This window comes from Oryza sativa, chromosome 11 (assembly GCF_034140825.1).
Source record: "Oryza sativa Japonica Group chromosome 11, ASM3414082v1".
NCBI classification, from domain to species: Eukaryota; Viridiplantae; Streptophyta; class Magnoliopsida; order Poales; family Poaceae; genus Oryza; species Oryza sativa.
The window spans coordinates 23,452,522-23,468,798 of record NC_089045.1 but is presented as its reverse complement, the minus strand read 5'-3'; the positions used below and the strand labels follow the sequence as shown (position 1 = coordinate 23,468,798).

General features: G+C 46.2%; 1 protein-coding gene and 1 pseudogene across 2 annotated transcripts; both read right to left on the bottom strand.

Moving 5' to 3' along the window:
- Positions 1–1,644: 1,644 nt before the first annotated feature.
- On the bottom strand, positions 1,645–6,030 carry LOC112937001 (uncharacterized; annotated as a pseudogene).
- A 527-nt stretch (positions 6,031–6,557) lies between these two features.
- LOC4350762 (uncharacterized) lies at positions 6,558–9,798 on the bottom strand. 2 transcript variants are annotated; one of them, XM_015759650.3, is made up of 7 exons: positions 9,345–9,798; positions 8,680–8,790; positions 8,440–8,598; positions 8,002–8,163; positions 7,443–7,559; positions 7,204–7,311; positions 6,558–7,117 (listed from the first exon to the last, which is right to left on the bottom strand). In XM_015759650.3, exons 1-7 carry the CDS (start codon positions 9,726–9,728, stop codon positions 6,686–6,688), a joined length of 1,473 nt encoding a protein of 490 aa, XP_015615136.1. In that variant the 5' UTR covers positions 9,729–9,798; the 3' UTR covers positions 6,558–6,685. The 2 variants fall into 2 exon arrangements, with proteins under 2 accessions (XP_015615136.1, XP_015615137.1); XM_015759651.3 differs by having other exon boundaries at positions 9,351–9,798.
- Positions 9,799–16,277: the final 6,479 nt, after the last annotated feature.

Genomic DNA, 16,277 nt, shown 5'->3' with positions numbered 1-16,277 from the left:
AGAAGACGGAAGCGTGGTCGCGTTCTGAAATACATTGACAGATTCTGCAAAAATGGAGGGATGAACTATTGAAGCTAAATCCTACTGAAGCTAGCAGACTACGATGAATTATTCCTTGTCTGGCAACCCAGGAGACGCATGTCAGCAACAGCAAGCCCCTTCCTGTCAAAAAGAGAACACAACAACTTCACAGTGCTTGATCAAAATCTCCTCGCCATTTTCCTTTTTGTCATCTTCCCCTTCAACCACATACTGTATATGTTATATTACATCCGTTCTGTTCTGTTTGACGTTTCGGACAGCTTCGACAAATTTAAGGAACCTGTGAATTGACCATCGAGGACAGCTTCTACGCCACATCAGCGAGGACATGGCATAGCTTCGCTCTCTTCTTCTATACCCTGAGCCCTGAGGTTGAATCTGAATTTGAATCTTGATATGTCGTTTCTGAGAATAATTAGTGAATCTTGGTCAAGCTACCAACTTTTTGAGATAATGGAAATGGATTACATCTCCGGCTTCTGTCATAAGACACACAGCCATAAGTTTAATAGTAATAAAAAGGTAAGATAAAAGTAAATCAAAATGAGAAATAAGGTGATGGGACAAATCTCCAACTCCCCTTGATTATTGACTAGCGTTAAACACATAAAATATTTTAGCTAGCAATTCTTATAGAACTACGCCACCCATAGTGGAATAAGAGACCATTGGCTACCAATTCCAAGAGTGTAACACCATTGTGCATAGTATCCTGCTCCTCCTGTGGTAGCATTGTAGACCAGAAGTGGAGCCAGTAGGAAGACATGAAGATAACATACATAGGGTTGGATAATTGTTTACCATTAAAAACTTTATCATTGCGACAACGCCAAATTAACCAACATACAGCGCTAGCTCCAATTAGAATCATCTTCTTAATGGACCTAGATACCCCTCTAAGCCAATTACCGAAAATGTTTTTGGCGTTACGGGGTGGGGAGATATTAAAAGCAAAAAAAAAACACATCTCCAAACAAACTGAGCGACATGACACTCAAAGAAAAGATGATGGATTGTCTCTTGTGCATAGCAGAAAGAACAATGTTTGTCTCCCCCCCCCCCAATTTTTTTTTAGCCAGGTTATCTTTTGTTAGAATTACTTTCTTACGAAGAAACCACATAAAGACCTTGATCTTTAGTGGAATTTTCAAGTCCCACATAATTCTCTTTTTATCCGAACATTACAGTTCATGATCGCGGCATACATAGATTTGACGAAAAATTGACCATTCTTATGGAGCGACCATACAAAGCAGTCCTTTTCATTTGACAGAGTTATATTAGCTAGCTTGAGGATCAAATCGTTCCACTCGATTAGCTTTTGGCCAACAATAGCTCTTCTAAAAGAGATATTTAGCGGCGTTGTGCTCATGACCTCTGCCACTGTATACTGCTTTTTTCGAGCCACATTATATAATGTAGGGTATTGATCTTTGAAAGCACGCGATCCCAACCACGTGTCTTTCCAAAATCTTATGTTTGTCCCATTGCCACATCTAAAAGAACCAAATCTAAGAAATTGGTCTTTGACTTTCATTAAACCGGCCCAGAACTGAGAAATACCTATCTTACTGGACATACCAGAGAGAGGTTTACCCTTTAAGTATTTATTTCGCAAAAGGTCTTGCCATAGGCCTTCACCATTAAACAACTGGAAAAGTCATTTGCTTAATAAGCAGCTATTTTTTATATCAAGGTTATGGACACCTAGTCTACCTTGATCTTTTGAACAGCTGGTGGCGGTGGCGTCGCCATGCGCAGATCGATGTCACGCGTTCTTGATTTTTGAGCGTGTTCTTGGCCTCTTTGCCTGGCCTCCCTGCCCTCCCGGAGCGAGCGCGCGGCCGTGTTGTCGGCAGCTGGACTCTGCACGTCGCAGCAGAGCGCCACCCTCTTGCCGGCGGCAGCGGGGTGGGGGTGGAGCGAGCTCCGGTCGCCGGTGCGATTGAGGTTGGGGGCTTGGGGCTCAGGCGAGGCGAGGCGAGGCGAGGCGAGGAATGAAGAAAGAGCCGGGGGTATAAATAACCGTCGGCTTCTAGAAGCGACGGAAGCGGAGGTGGCGGAATTTGGTCTGGTTGTCCGGTCAGGGCCCACCAGTAATGTGGGGGCCCAGTCTTGTCTTGTGGTGCACGTCTCCGCCTCCGCCGCCTCATCCAGACCGGCGACGGCAGCAGCAAGCTCAGACGAGACGACACGGCGTGGCGTGGCGCTCGGGTGTCCTCGCCGTGCGCGTGCTCCATGCCCGCACACGCGTTCCGCCGCCGCCACCGCCGTTGAAGAGGTCTCGGTGCAGGATGGCCGGCGAGGCAGCTCTTGGCGTTCACCTTGAACATCTTAAGGAACTCCGAGGCCATCTGCCTCGCCGCCGGCGAGCACCCGCTCTGCATCGGCAGGAGCAGCTTCGTCAGCCCGCCCTTGGACGCCGCCGCCGCCTCCGCCGCGCGCCGGTCCCTGTACCGGTGGCACACCGCCCACAGCACGGACACCGCCGCCTCCGCGCCGCCCATCCCGCCGCACTTCATCATCCTCGCCGCCGTCCCGGAGCAGCGACTCCACCAGCCTCGCCGCGTCGACGCGGGCCTCGAGCCCGCTCCCGCTCCGCATCACGCGCGCCAGCGACGCCGCCACCGACGGCGCGGCGCCCCCCGCGGCGAGCGCGGCGACGACGCGCCTCCTGTTCTCCTCCTCGATGCAGTCCGACGTGGCGAGCACCGCGAGCACCCGGACGGCCGCCTCGACGGCCTCCACGCCGCCATCATCATCATCGCCCTTCCCCCTCCTCCGGAGCACCGACGCCACGGTCTCCGCCGCGCCACCGCCCACCGGCCCTCGCGAGCGCGTTCTTGTCGAATTCGTCGACGTCGTCGTCAGACAGGAACGCCGCGAGCTTACGCAGCGCCGGGCACGGGTCGACCCCGGGCGCCGCGACCCGGCGGAGGAGCTCCGCCGCCGCAGCAGCCGGGGTGGGGCCAACAGCCGATGGCGCCGGGGACGGCGCGGCCGTGGATGCCCAGAGCGCGATGAAACCACGATGGCGTCGCTGTCGGCCGCGCCCCTCGCGAACGCGCCCCCGTGGAACGGCACGATCACCGGCAGCCTCCTCCCGGAACACGCCGTCGGCAGGTTGCACGGCGCGGCGGGAGAGCCCCTGCGCCACCGTCGCTGCGGTCGTGTGGCTGCGGAGGCGGAGGGTTCGCGGCGGCGGGGCATCGTATCGTAGCGATGAGACAAATCGTAAGCGATTAGAAGATTCAAACAACCAATCAATTTCAAAATCGTCTGCAGCAGCGAAGAGCCGAAGACCACACGTATGGGCTGCGGCCCTTTCGCTTGCCGAGTTTCGAGGCCCATACGATGAAGCCACTGAGCTAGTAAGCTCTCCTTTTAGTCCCACCTCGCCTACTGAACAAACATTGCACCATCTTATATATTGAGGCCGGGAACGCCAATGAGTGAAACACCCTCTCCTGAGCCGAGCGAGCACTTGAGATTCTGTATGTGTATTTTGAGCGACAGCTGGTTCTTTCGCATATATCCTAGGCCCGATTGAACTTGTTATCCTTTGACTTTATTGAAAATTTTTTTTTTTATCGTTTGGACTGGAATTTAATTTCGTGCACAAATGAACATTTATTGTTTAGGCTACCCCATACCAACATTATAGTTTGGACTGGAATTTAATTTCACGCATAAATGAACCTCTATTGTTTAGGCTACAGTTCTATTCAGGACTCTCATTCAGAATGTGTTCTTTGTTGCATATGGACCAGCTAAAACTTGATATAAATTTATTTTAGTTGTACGATTAGTGTATAATGTAAATGGGCTCATATACCATACAGGTCATGGTTGCGTGAATGCTCGACTCCACTAGCTAGTAGAGATTGAAAATTTTAATATTAATACGCTAACTCGGTGTAGCTATCACCTACAAAATACATAATTCACACATTTATGTGTGTATAGAAGAATATAGAAAAGGTCTAAATCGCCCCATAAACTTTCATACATTTTGTACGCCTAAACTTTTCAAATCAGACAAATTACCCTCCTAACAAAATTCAAGGCGGTACTCGTCCTACATGATTAAAGTAATAATAGGTTCCACGTATTAGTGTTATCTGCACCTCCCTACCTCCTGAGAGAGTGGGATGCTCGCTCATCAACTTATCGTCGTCCAGGAGCCTTACAACTAGGATAGGCAAGGTTAGAAGTGGCGCGACCAGGTGACTATAGGCTTAAGGCTTCTACCCGCCAACAATGAGAGGGGCCATCGAAGATGCCTCAGACTCCTTCAGATATGACAAGAGTCGGGCCCTCATTGAGCGCATCTCCACTAAGTACGATGAGCTTCGCCTCTGAGTCTCTGACCTACCCTCATTCGAGATAATGGCAAGATGGAGGACAAGAGCAATCTGCCTCTAGCCCCAGCTCGATGCCGTCGATGCAGCTGTCAGCTCGACACCACCCTTCGTACTTTGCTACCAATTTGCTACCAGATCAACACATCTACACCATCTTCTCCGCCTTGTCCCTCCTTCCTCCCTCACCCTCTCGCCGCCTATCTCTAAGAACGGCGAAGGTCCCGAGGTGACAACGGTGGACACGCCAAAAATCAAGCAGCATGGACTCAACTAGATCACCCACGAAGGGACGCAACACCACAGCAAAGAATTGGATGGTCTAGGACTAGAGATAGTAGCCAACCTCCACCTTCACTTTTCATTACCACAAGAAGTGAGAATTCACGCCGTCATCTTGAGAACCTTTAGGTGACATCCTCCCCTTCCTCTATGCCACTACTACACAAAAGATTTTCCTGGACAGTGACTCATTGTAATTGCAAATAGGCCATACATAACTGGTCGCGTCTGAGAAAATAGGGCTCATTTTCGCGTGCGGTCCATTTAAGAGGATCGCACCAAAAAATTGGTTTTTTCGTGCGGTCCTCTTAAATGGACCGCACGCAAAAATGGGCATATTTTCACGTACGGATCTATTAAGAGAGCCGCACGCAAAAATACCCACCCTCCCTTTCCGTCCTATCCACTTTAAAATTTCCCTTCTCTCTCCTCTCATCTCTCCTCTCTATCTCTTTTTCTTCCCTCATCTCCTCTTTTTCTCCTCTCCTCATTTTCCTCGTCATCTCCTGTCCTCTCCTCCCCGAGTCCCGACGGCGCGCGATGACGGCGGCGGCAACGACGACGCGCGGCGGCCGCGACGGAACTCGTCGGCAGTGGCAGCGCAACGATGGCGAGCGGGATCCGGCGGGTGGCGGCCAACCCCCGCACGGATCCAGCAGTGGCGGCCGTCCCCGCACCGATCCGGCGGCCGGCCACCCTCTCACCTGCGAGATCCTGCTCCCCTCCCCGCCCCTCCCCTTCCTTCCCTCCCCAAATCCAGCGGAGGGGAGGGGCATTGGCGGCGGTGCGGCCGGAAGGGAGCCCGGAGGCCAGCGGGAGCACAGATCCAGCGGCCGGCCACCTTCCCCCCGCAGGATCCAGCTCCCCTCCCCTCCTCTTCCTTCCCTCAGGCCGGCGGCGCGGAGGCCGCCGCCGACGATGACGAGTGCGGGAGCGGCATCCTCGGCCGACCACCACCACGACGACGACGAGGAGGCGGCGGCCGGGAGCGGCACCGCCACCGGATTTTTGAAAAAAAATTTCCGGATTTTTCCGTGCGGGCGACATATGCACCCGCACGCGAAAATCAGAGTCAACAGCACGGAAAAAACGTTTTCCTAGTAGTGTGCACGCCTCGTGGATGACGCGAGGATGCTGCAGAGCTCGAGTTCAAGTAGACGGTCATTGCGCATGGCTCCTCCCAGCCTCTCCAACCTCGATGACCGCTGGCGTGTCTCTCCTCGGCCTCCAACGCGAGGAGGCCGTAGAGCTCAAGCTCAATGATGCAGCCACTAACACACATCTCCTCGGTCTCCGACGCGATGAGGCTGCATAGAGCAAGCTCGACGAGGCTGTAGCTTTTCATTTGTAAATATGTCATTTGGCTTATTCCACGGATAAGCGAAATAATGGGGCCATCAGATTCACAGTACTAGTATGTAGCACATCCTGTACTAGATTTATTTTTTATGGGAAGGGGAGTATATTTCGACAAGATTTCCAGAGCACTAGAAACGAGAAAAATTGATAGCGCACAATTAATTAATTTACTAAACATGGAAAACATGCAGAGAACTTTCAGTAAACACACTGTTAACAGTTCTGGAAGCAGTGATTTTTTTTAACCCAAACTGAGTGCACTTGGTAGGATGACTGGGCTAGTTTTGAGAAGCCTTGTGGATGCATACCTACACTGCGAGCCATCGTTGGGAGAGGTAAGATTCGATGCAGCAAAGAGCTCCAGAGTAGGTTGCCCATGTAGGCTGCACACAACGATAACAAAAGACCAGGCGCGCATGCAAGTGTCTGGTAATAAATCTGCTCGCCACAGCCGCGAGATTTCACAAGGAAAGCGTGCTCGGAGCTGGAAGGGGGAAGCAAGGAAGCTGGAACTGAGCAGCAGCAGCACGACAGCACCACATGTGTAATTTAAGATACAGAAACAGCCCTTGCAGGCACAAGTGATGATCAATTGTGTTTGTAAACAGAACGGCAAAAAAATGTCAAAAACTAGCTTCCAGCTAGCTTCTTCCAAACCGGACATGAGTGTTGCTGGCGAATCTCGACGATGAAAAGCTATGCTTCCTTGTGTTTGGTGAGTAAGTTGCGCTCGGCGATGCGAAACCGTGTTTCTGCCATCTTGAAGACTGAGGAGTTGAGTAGTCACCACCAGAAGAGAACTGATGGTTATTGTATTGCTTCTTAGGGGTAGATGGAGAAGCCCACACATTGGGTTTGCACTTCTTGTATGGCTGGTCATCCGCATCGTCTGCAATCCAACCACCCCTAGCTTTGGACTTAAAATGAGATGAGTTCCTTCTTTCCTCAAATAAGGGGCTTTTCCTTTTACTTGTCTTGCGAGCATCATGAGGAGCTGATCTAGTGCCAAAATCTTTCTTGCCTTTGCCTTTTTTCCGACTATATGCAGATGATTCACCGTTCATACGATCAGACTGCAGAAAGGGAAACAGGATGTACACAGGATAAATACCCCAAGCAACTCTTATCAGTAGACAATTAATAAGATGCTTCTAACAACCTTGGTGTTCTTTGTGCACCCACGTGCGAAGTGGCCTTCCTCGCCACATTTGTAACACAAAGTTGGAGTTGCCGCGGTACTAGCTTCCCTACGTTGCTTGGCACATCCCTGTTTCAGAAGACATTGATCAGCTGCTGTGAGAAGTAACACATAGAAACAAAGGAAGCCATAACCATGATCAGCTGTTGTGAGACGTAACATATAGAAACAAAGGAAGCCATAATAACCACTAAACTTACCAAACCAGTATGACCAGGTTGGGCACAATTATAACAACTAACTTCTTTTGGACAAATATCAGAGAAGTCGGCGCAACATAGATGACCTTTCTGATTACACACATAGCATTTTATTTCCTGCACAGACCAACAAAGTAGATGGAGGGGGAAAATAAGTTTGGATAATACTATGACTTCAATTAATGCAAACTCGCTGCTACAGGACTTTTGTGCTACATAAGAGAATGACTTGCATTATATTGCATGTTAATTAAGTGGACAAAACATGTGGATTCAGGTATTCAACTAACACAGAAGGATAAGGAAGGGGCTTAATGTAAAATTAAGCTGGCTCACAAAACCTAACCAAGCTTGTGAATAGCACATAAAGCTGGATCAACGTAAATGACAAAACCACAATTCATTCATAGGTATATTCTGAAGCAGCACAGTTTGCATTAACAGTAGGATTTAGATTGTAGCCACAGCATATTAAAAGTGAGAGGTGGCTTTAAAGATATGTTGAGTTAGATTTTTTTTTCCTTAGGCAAGTATCCCTCCATGAGAAAACAATACTGACCTTAACATCATCGCGTGGATAATCATTGGCACATCCAAACATATCATGACCTGATTCTCCACATCGTAAACAAAAAGTAGACTGTTGAGTATTCCTATTGTGCTTTTCAGGGCAGTCTTTCGCAATATGACCTCCTTTTTTGCAGATGAAACAGTCTTGACCCTACAAAAATGATTAACAAATGTTTGATTCCTGAAATTGGCAGGCCATGCCACACAGGCAAGAAGCATTGGCAGGGGCAAGTAAATATGTGTGATTAATGAACTGGAAGTCTGGAACCTATCTAAACAAGGCAAGCATGTTAACTTATGAGTTGAAATAACAAATGCAGCAACATCATGTAATTAATGGAAAACTAAATAAGATGATCTTGTCAAGGGCATGAGCATACATACCCAAGTCACCAAGCAATAATGCCTTGGAGCTAGGGAGACCAACCTGCGTGCACTGCTTTGAATTGTGTCCAAACAACCCACAAACAAAACAAGGCCTCTTCCGCTTTTCCATTGGACAGTTCACAGCTACATGACCCTCCTCACCACAATTAAAGCATGTTTCCAATAAAGTTTCACCAGGATCAAAGTATCTTGGTATGCGCTGGATCATGAGGAAAAGCAACATGAGTATTATTATCTTGTGCCACATGTGCATATGCAAGGAAATTCACTTGGTACTTACAAGAAGCTTCCGTAAAACAATATTGTCAGATAAAGGGACATCAGGCCCATCTTCAGTGAGCACTGATTGTGCTGTGCCAGTTTGCCCCTCCTGGGTCCCAGCAACTTGAGACTGAAAGAACAAATCCGCGCATTAGTAACTCCGAAACATATTAGCGTTAGTAATCCATTCCCAACAAAGAAACATCGAATACCAATGCTCACTCACAAACATAAAATCAGTTATCTATTTGTAAGGTTTCCATACCATTAATAAATTCACAAATAGTTCAATACGCGTATACTTTCTAAGAAGCAGCAACATAAAACATTATTTTCACTTGAAGTCTACAGAATCGAAAGACCCTTTCAACAAAAAAATTTATATTGCCTTTTAAAGTTTTAAACATTTTACATAAACCGATATCAATCAGTATACGTGTTTGCTCCCCTTGGGCGTAATATATCGAATGCTTACTAACAATCACTACGGCTGCATTCGCAGAGAGGCGGTAGATATGAACTCCAAGATCCAACAGAATAGTTAGTTAATCAGTCCACGTACAGCTCACAATCCAACTCAATTCTAGTCTCAAAATAAAAAGAATCCAACTCAATTCTGGCATGGGATGGTGAACTAAATGCAGAGATAGAGCACAAGCAATATCAGGGGAAAGAAAGGCCCACGTGAACCTCCTTGTCGGCGGCGGCGGTCGAGGGCGAGCCCTCGGGCGGCGCCCCCTTCCGCTGCTTCCTCTTCTCCTTGCGCCGCTTCTTCTTCTCCTTGCGCCGCTTCCTGCTGCTGGGATCCGCCTCGCCGAGCTCCACCACGGCATCCTCGTCGATCTCGTCCCCGGACGAGAAGGCGTCGGCCGCGAACCCGGCGCTGGCCTCGCGCCGCCGCCGCCGCCGCGCCGCCCGCGCGACGATCTCGAGGCTGAGGTCCTCGTTGCCCGCCTCCTCGTCGTCGCTGCCGCTTCGAGCCCCCCTGCGCCGCCGCTCCGGGGGCGAGCCTTCCTCGTCGTCCACGTCCGGGTCGCGCCGCGCCCTCGAGCGCCAGCGCTGGGCCATCGGCGGCGGCGGCGAGAGAGCGGAAGAGCAAACCCTAGCGTTCGCGTGCTTTGATTCGGGGCGCGGAGGCGGCGCGAGGAGGAGGGGGCGCGTGGTTTGTGGGGGGAGCGGAATATTCCCCGTGTGAACCAGAGTGAAGCTGAAGCAAGAGGTGCGCGAGCCTAGCGACTACGACCGGGACGGGTTCGCACCGGTGGGTCGGGTTCGGTCCAAATGTTGTGCTACCTCCACCCCTCTCAATTTACGTTTTCTGTTTTAGACGTCGACGGTACAGCAAGGTTGACACAACGAGATTCAGGAAAGTGGCAAAATATCTTATTATTACTATTCCAAACTATATATATTTGTAAGTATCGTTGGTTTTTTATGAGAAATTTACCAATAGCATTTTTCAGATGTTAATTTCTACTCTCTTTGTTCTAAAATATTGTCAATAGAGTTTGGCTTCCTCCGTTAAAGCTCATCGATGGCACTTGAATTTTCACACATTGATGTTTTTTTATTTACCATACATGTCAAGTTTTAAGGGAGCAAAAGGTTGTAAAACTAAATACAATGTCAAGAAATTGTGAATAAAAAACATACATGATTAGATATGTCTAAATTGGTGATGTAATCTTTGACTATGAATTAATCCTCGTTTACGTTAAACTCGTCGAGAGATTAAGACTGTTTTACAATTAACGCAAGTTCTAATCATATTTTTAGAGTTAGTTTCAACTTTCAAGCATGATTGCATTAACAAATATTACTTGGAGTTGGTTTCTTTTGGCCACAATGAAAAAAAAACACTTCATAAATTTGATCCACTCTAGCATAATATTTAATTGGCTGAAAATATGTTTTATACGCCCCTTTTTTGCATGTTGGTTTTTCTTTATATATATATATTGTCAATACTAAATAAACTTTACTAGGAACTGAAGAAAATTTGCAGGTAGAATGGGTTCTTTTAATAATTTGTCGAGTACTTACTAATTTTCAGAACACCACGATGATGATTAGTAGTGTGCCCTTTTAAACTCATATCCAATTAAATTATAAATATTTCATAGCGAAAGTAGGCTTGCATGTTTGTTTTGTAAAGGTGATTTCCAAGTTACTTATTTTTGCACATGCATATAGTTACAAAAATTTATGACTCTTAAAAAATACAGTATTATACAACAATAGACCAACAAAATAAATTGCCTTATATAAAGTAGGGAGAAAATTAGGCTTATGTATAAACTAGGGCTAACTAACCTCTGAAAGTAGGATTAAAAGGCTATTCTCCAAAAGGTAAATATTAGGTTAGCCTTAGCAATTGTCTTTACCATGGCTTCTTCGTTTTTGCCAATAGGCTAAAAGAACTTGTGCCCTTTGTTGAACAATTATTTCCTTCCTATCCTTGCATATCTCTTAACTCAGGATGATATCGATCAGCGTGGTTGTTTTTACACACCAAAGATGTTTTTCACATGTGACCACAATGAATGTACTGTGAAGTTGCTTCAAGAGTCCACATCTAATCTTGAGCTTACTCATTGGTCCTGTTCGTTTCTCCAACAATAGTTGGATGAAGATGAAGATTTTTATGGCACGTTTTTCAAACTGCTAAACGGTATGTTTCGTGCGAAAACTTTTTATATGAAAGTTGTACTAAAATACCAGATTAATCCATTTTCAAGTTCGTAATAATTAAAACTCAATTAATCACACGTTATTACCACATAGTTTTGCGTAAAACACTTAATCTTTATCTTCATCTTCGGGAGATTCAAACACCACCAATTGTAATGTTTCATGACAACGTGCCAAATGGCCGTTGGGGGGGGGTGTCGGGGAGATCCAAGCTTATGTTAATGGAGTATATTATGGTACATGTCAATATTGATGCATCATTTAGTAAAATAATATAAGTTTGTCTATATATGTATATGTGTAATTATATAGACAAATACTAAGATATATTTAAGATTAAACGTATGTATTTCTCTTAGGACTAAAAACATGATATGGTCGTCGAGCTTGGTATTTAATCCCAATTCAGACAAGTGGGCACTTAATTTTAGACTGACGTTACTAGGGACACAATGGGCAGTACAGGCAAACATTGATCGATATTTGGCTAAAACAACACGCTTCTTGATTGTTATTGGTTTGGCTACTGAAATGGCACATATTGTTATGGTTGGAAACTTCTTTTTATCTGGGAACACAAAATGGAGCGACCTATTATCGCTTGATTAATTAAGTATTAGCTTAAAAAACTTAAAAATAGATTAATATTAATTTTAAAGCAACTTTCCTAAGCCCCGCGCCTCCATCCACGCTTGCACAAAGTAACCGCTCCTCCCCCTTTGATGCCGAGCCACCGTCGATTCCCCTCACTGCCCCCTCCCCTTCCAAATCACTTGCGCCGCCGCAAGAAAGGGCGTCCTTGCCGCCGCCCTTGCTGTCCTCCACCATGAGCTTCCTCCCTTCCCTCCGGCCCGTGCCCCGCCCACCGCAAGTGCCACCGACGCCGCCATCGATCCTCTGTTATTGCTTGCCCTGGAATCCGTTCCTAATCTGCGGCCATCGATCATTCCTCATTAAGGGCGTTATCTCGCCGGAGTCGTGAAGTCTGTCTTATCCCCGAAACAAACTGCCCCAGCCCCGTCGATGCTGCCACCCTGCCCTTCGACCTCTGACGCCGCCCTGCCACCTCCCTACATCCTCGACGCTTCCCTCGCTGCCTGGACAGCGGCGACGGAGGAACAGGTAAGATTATTAGTGCAGTACCATGTTTGTGCATTTTTCCCGTTCCCTGTTGTGCTAGCGTACATTAGTTCATCGTTTTTGTGTGAACCATATATAAATCTCATTATATGTTTAATTGTTAGAACGATAAAATTTTGAATATTCCATACCGTTGAAGTAAATAAACTCTTGTCATAAGATGGCTAAATTCCCTTTCCTGAATCTGAAGTTCAATTCATGTGCTTCATTTCCTTTTTAGCCTGAGATGCAGAGGTTTGCTAACAAAATGAACTCCTGTCACGAGATGATTAAATATGATCCTTTTCCTCTAATACTGAATCAGTTCTATTGATGTGCTTCATTTCTACGTTAGCCTTGAGATGCAGAACTTACTACCTTTCCTTCAAAACCTTATTTGTGCATATTCTTCAAAATAATATCTTTTGCATATTCCTTTTATCCATATTGAAAGGAAACCTCAGCTACTAGGCTCTGTTGAGTTGAGGTTGTACTGACTTCTTTAGCACCACCACAACCACAACAACGGCAACAAATTTCAATTATAAATTTGAGCTTGACATTTTATATCCTACTAGCTATTCAGGTCCATTTCGTGGTATATACAGTGGAAATTATTTTTATTTCTGAGCAATAATCATTAATTATCTGAGATGAAAAATTAGAAAACATAGTCTGTTTAGGCCATGTATGCTGAAGTGGTATATCCACTTCTGCTGTCCGGTTCAGTTTCTGTGATATGGTCAATAGTGCTCATTGAGAATTGGCTAAAGATATTTAAATATCCAGTTTTAGATAATTAAAGACATTTGCTTGATTGAAAATCTCAGGTTTTCAAATCTGTTAACAATACATGACTCAGGTATTCAAATATTAAGTTTTCAAATTGCAAGTTTTTTAAGTTTTCTCTTGGTGGATTTGCCATTTGCTCTTGTTCTTTACTTAGACATGAGATTTGGCTTAACGACCGCTCAGGTTAAAATGCTTTGTTCTGTTTTCCTTATTGGTACTTTTAAATCGTCTCTTCAATGGAGGCAACTTCGTTGGCCAGAAGAACGTTGTTTTGTTTCTTGTTCGAGCTTCAACTAAAACATATTTAAGCTTTTCTTTATTTTAGAATTCATTTGTTTTGTTATGACGGGATGGGGACATGAAGACTTCATGTGCATAGCTATAAAGTTATTGTGCACAAAGTTTCTACGGTAAAAAGTCCATGTGCATAAAGTTTATACATCAACAAGCTTACACACAAAGTTATAATGTAAGAGAAAAGGAAAATTGTATCGTGGATTAGATGTAAGTGAATAAAATAAATTCCTCGCCCTCCGCTGCTGGCTGCCGCGGGTCGCCAGGACCACCTGTCCCTCACGATGCCTCCACCCCCATCGCTGCGGTCGTCACCGGCAGAAAGAAGAGCCTGGTGTCAACGTCCTCCCTGGCTCTTGTTTTTGTTGTTGCTGGATGCTGGTATGTTCCTCTTGCTGATTTGTTATGGATTTGTTTCTGCTCCACAATGACCTGGAAATGTGCAGTGCATATTTATCTTTATTGTTTCTAAATGCAATTTTTTTCAGCATTGTGTTTCATTAATGGTGGGGATGTGCAACATATCGATTGGTTTGCTCATATTTCCTAATGCTCGCAAGGAATTGGAAATAATGAGGTTTGTACTTCTTGATTTATCTGCATCTATTTTCATGCTACATAGATGCTCACTCTCGTAATTTTGTAGAGGGGTTTCAACCTGATCCTTTTATTTTTCACATTTGCTATCATTCAAGTGACTATGGTCAGGGAATCATCAACTGGCCACTAGAAAGTCCCTTTTAATTTTGAGGAGGCGTTGGAAGGAGATCTTTTTTCTTGTTTGACAAAGTTCTGTCAGTAGAAGAACTGCAGTAACTCAGCAGGTATATCAGACATTCATGCTCTTTTTTCTTCTTTCTTCAAACCAGAAAAAACTTTCAGCAAAATTTGACAATTTACAAATTTTTCCTGAGTTGGGTGAAGGGAAAAGGTTGCAGAGAATACAATCTCTACTTGTACAGAGTAATACGCAGTTTTGTCATTCTTATCTCACCTAAATGATATATGTTCTTCTCCTGACTCTTGGCTATATCATCGGTGTTTGTTTTGTAAACTGAGCTCTACTAAAATTATTGCAGTTTACTTCTGGGATCAATTTTAGATAAATATATGTATTATTGTTCATGTCGGCGGTGTAGCTATGGTTGTGTTAAGAGGCCACTAATCCGATCAATTTTGAAGAGACAAGAGGATAGATGATGCCAGACGTTTTTGTAATTTTATAGATTAGGGAAGAGAAGACCTCAAAACTGTGGTAAAGAGCACTTCTAAATGTGGATGTCTTTCAACATATAGTCAAGTACCATATGAATATGATGATGAAAAGCACTTTTGTAGGGAACAAATGTTTAGATGATTTATCAATCTTCTGAAATTTGTATATTAGTCCATTTTTATTTAATGATATTTACATGGACAATGGAACCACAATTGTGGAGATTTAAGAACTTCAGAACCAGTACATCAAGCTATATATATCTTTGTCTTGATAGTTTGGTGCACACGGTGTAATTGCCCTGCACCACATATAGCTACTGTTTTTTCATGTTACTGACGGTAAATTTTTTACAGTAATAAGAATAGGAAGCAAAGATAAATTGAACTATGTGTACTGGTCTCTGCCTTCACTGTATTTTGTTGTTATTAACACTCAAGAAATTGAAGTGAGCCTCTCATTTGTTGTCCTTATTAGGTTAGCTATCACAGTATTTTTTTTCCCGTTGCAACGCATGGGCACCTAACTAGTTGTTTAGTAGTTTGGGAAGCGTGCGCGCGAAAAACGAGGGGTAAAGTTAGGAAAATGGACTTAAAAACATAGCTTAAGGCCATTCACAATACACACGTGTCGTTGGGCCTGAGCCATCCACTACGAATATTCGTTGCCACGTCCGCCTCGCGTGCCCCCTAGTGAACAATGCAGAGCCCAAATTGATCACTCGTTCTCCGAGTTGATTGATGGCGTGCGGGCGCATGGGGAGAGGCACGAAACCGCACTGTGGAGGTCAGAGCTTGGCGCTGAAACCTAAAAGGCAAAAAGTGGAGAAGGAAGGAGATGCCCTCACCGCCCCTGCGACCCCTGCAGAATGGAGAAGTGGATAAGCTCTTCGTCGGGGAGGGAAGATAAGAGAAGCTTGATTCACCATGAAGGGGAGGGAAGAGAAGCTCAATCCGGCGTCATCCCCGTCATGCGCCATCGAGCTCGTCGTCATCCCCGACTCGGCAAAGTCGTCGTCCCGTCGTCCACTTCGCGCTGAGGTGACCAAGCTAGCCAGGGCGCGAGGAAGATGCCGGAGAGCTCAGTGGCTCCACCCTGACTTGGCCTCCTTCGCTGCCACGGTCCCGGCCTCTTGACTGCCGCCGTGACGTGAAGAAAGGAGAGGAGAGAGGAAGTCATGACATAGGAGGAACGCCAGCTGTGGAAGCAGAGGGGGGAGCCGACGCTCCTGCGCTGCCAAGCTCCTACCATCCCCAACGTTGCTGCCGAGCCCCTGCCATCCCCCACACTTTGCGCCGCCGACCTCACCATCTCCCGCTTGGAGTCTCCCACCACTGAGGGGTGGTGCACGCGGAGGCTGCCAAGGAAGGAGGGCTGCTGGTCAGGGGAGAAGGAGAGGAGGCCAAGAGGGGTGTGCACCAGGCGATGAGTGGATCGGGCTGGCAACAGAGAACGCGAGGGAGGGGATAAGGGAGAGAGAAGGGGTGGGGAAGGGGAGGGATGGG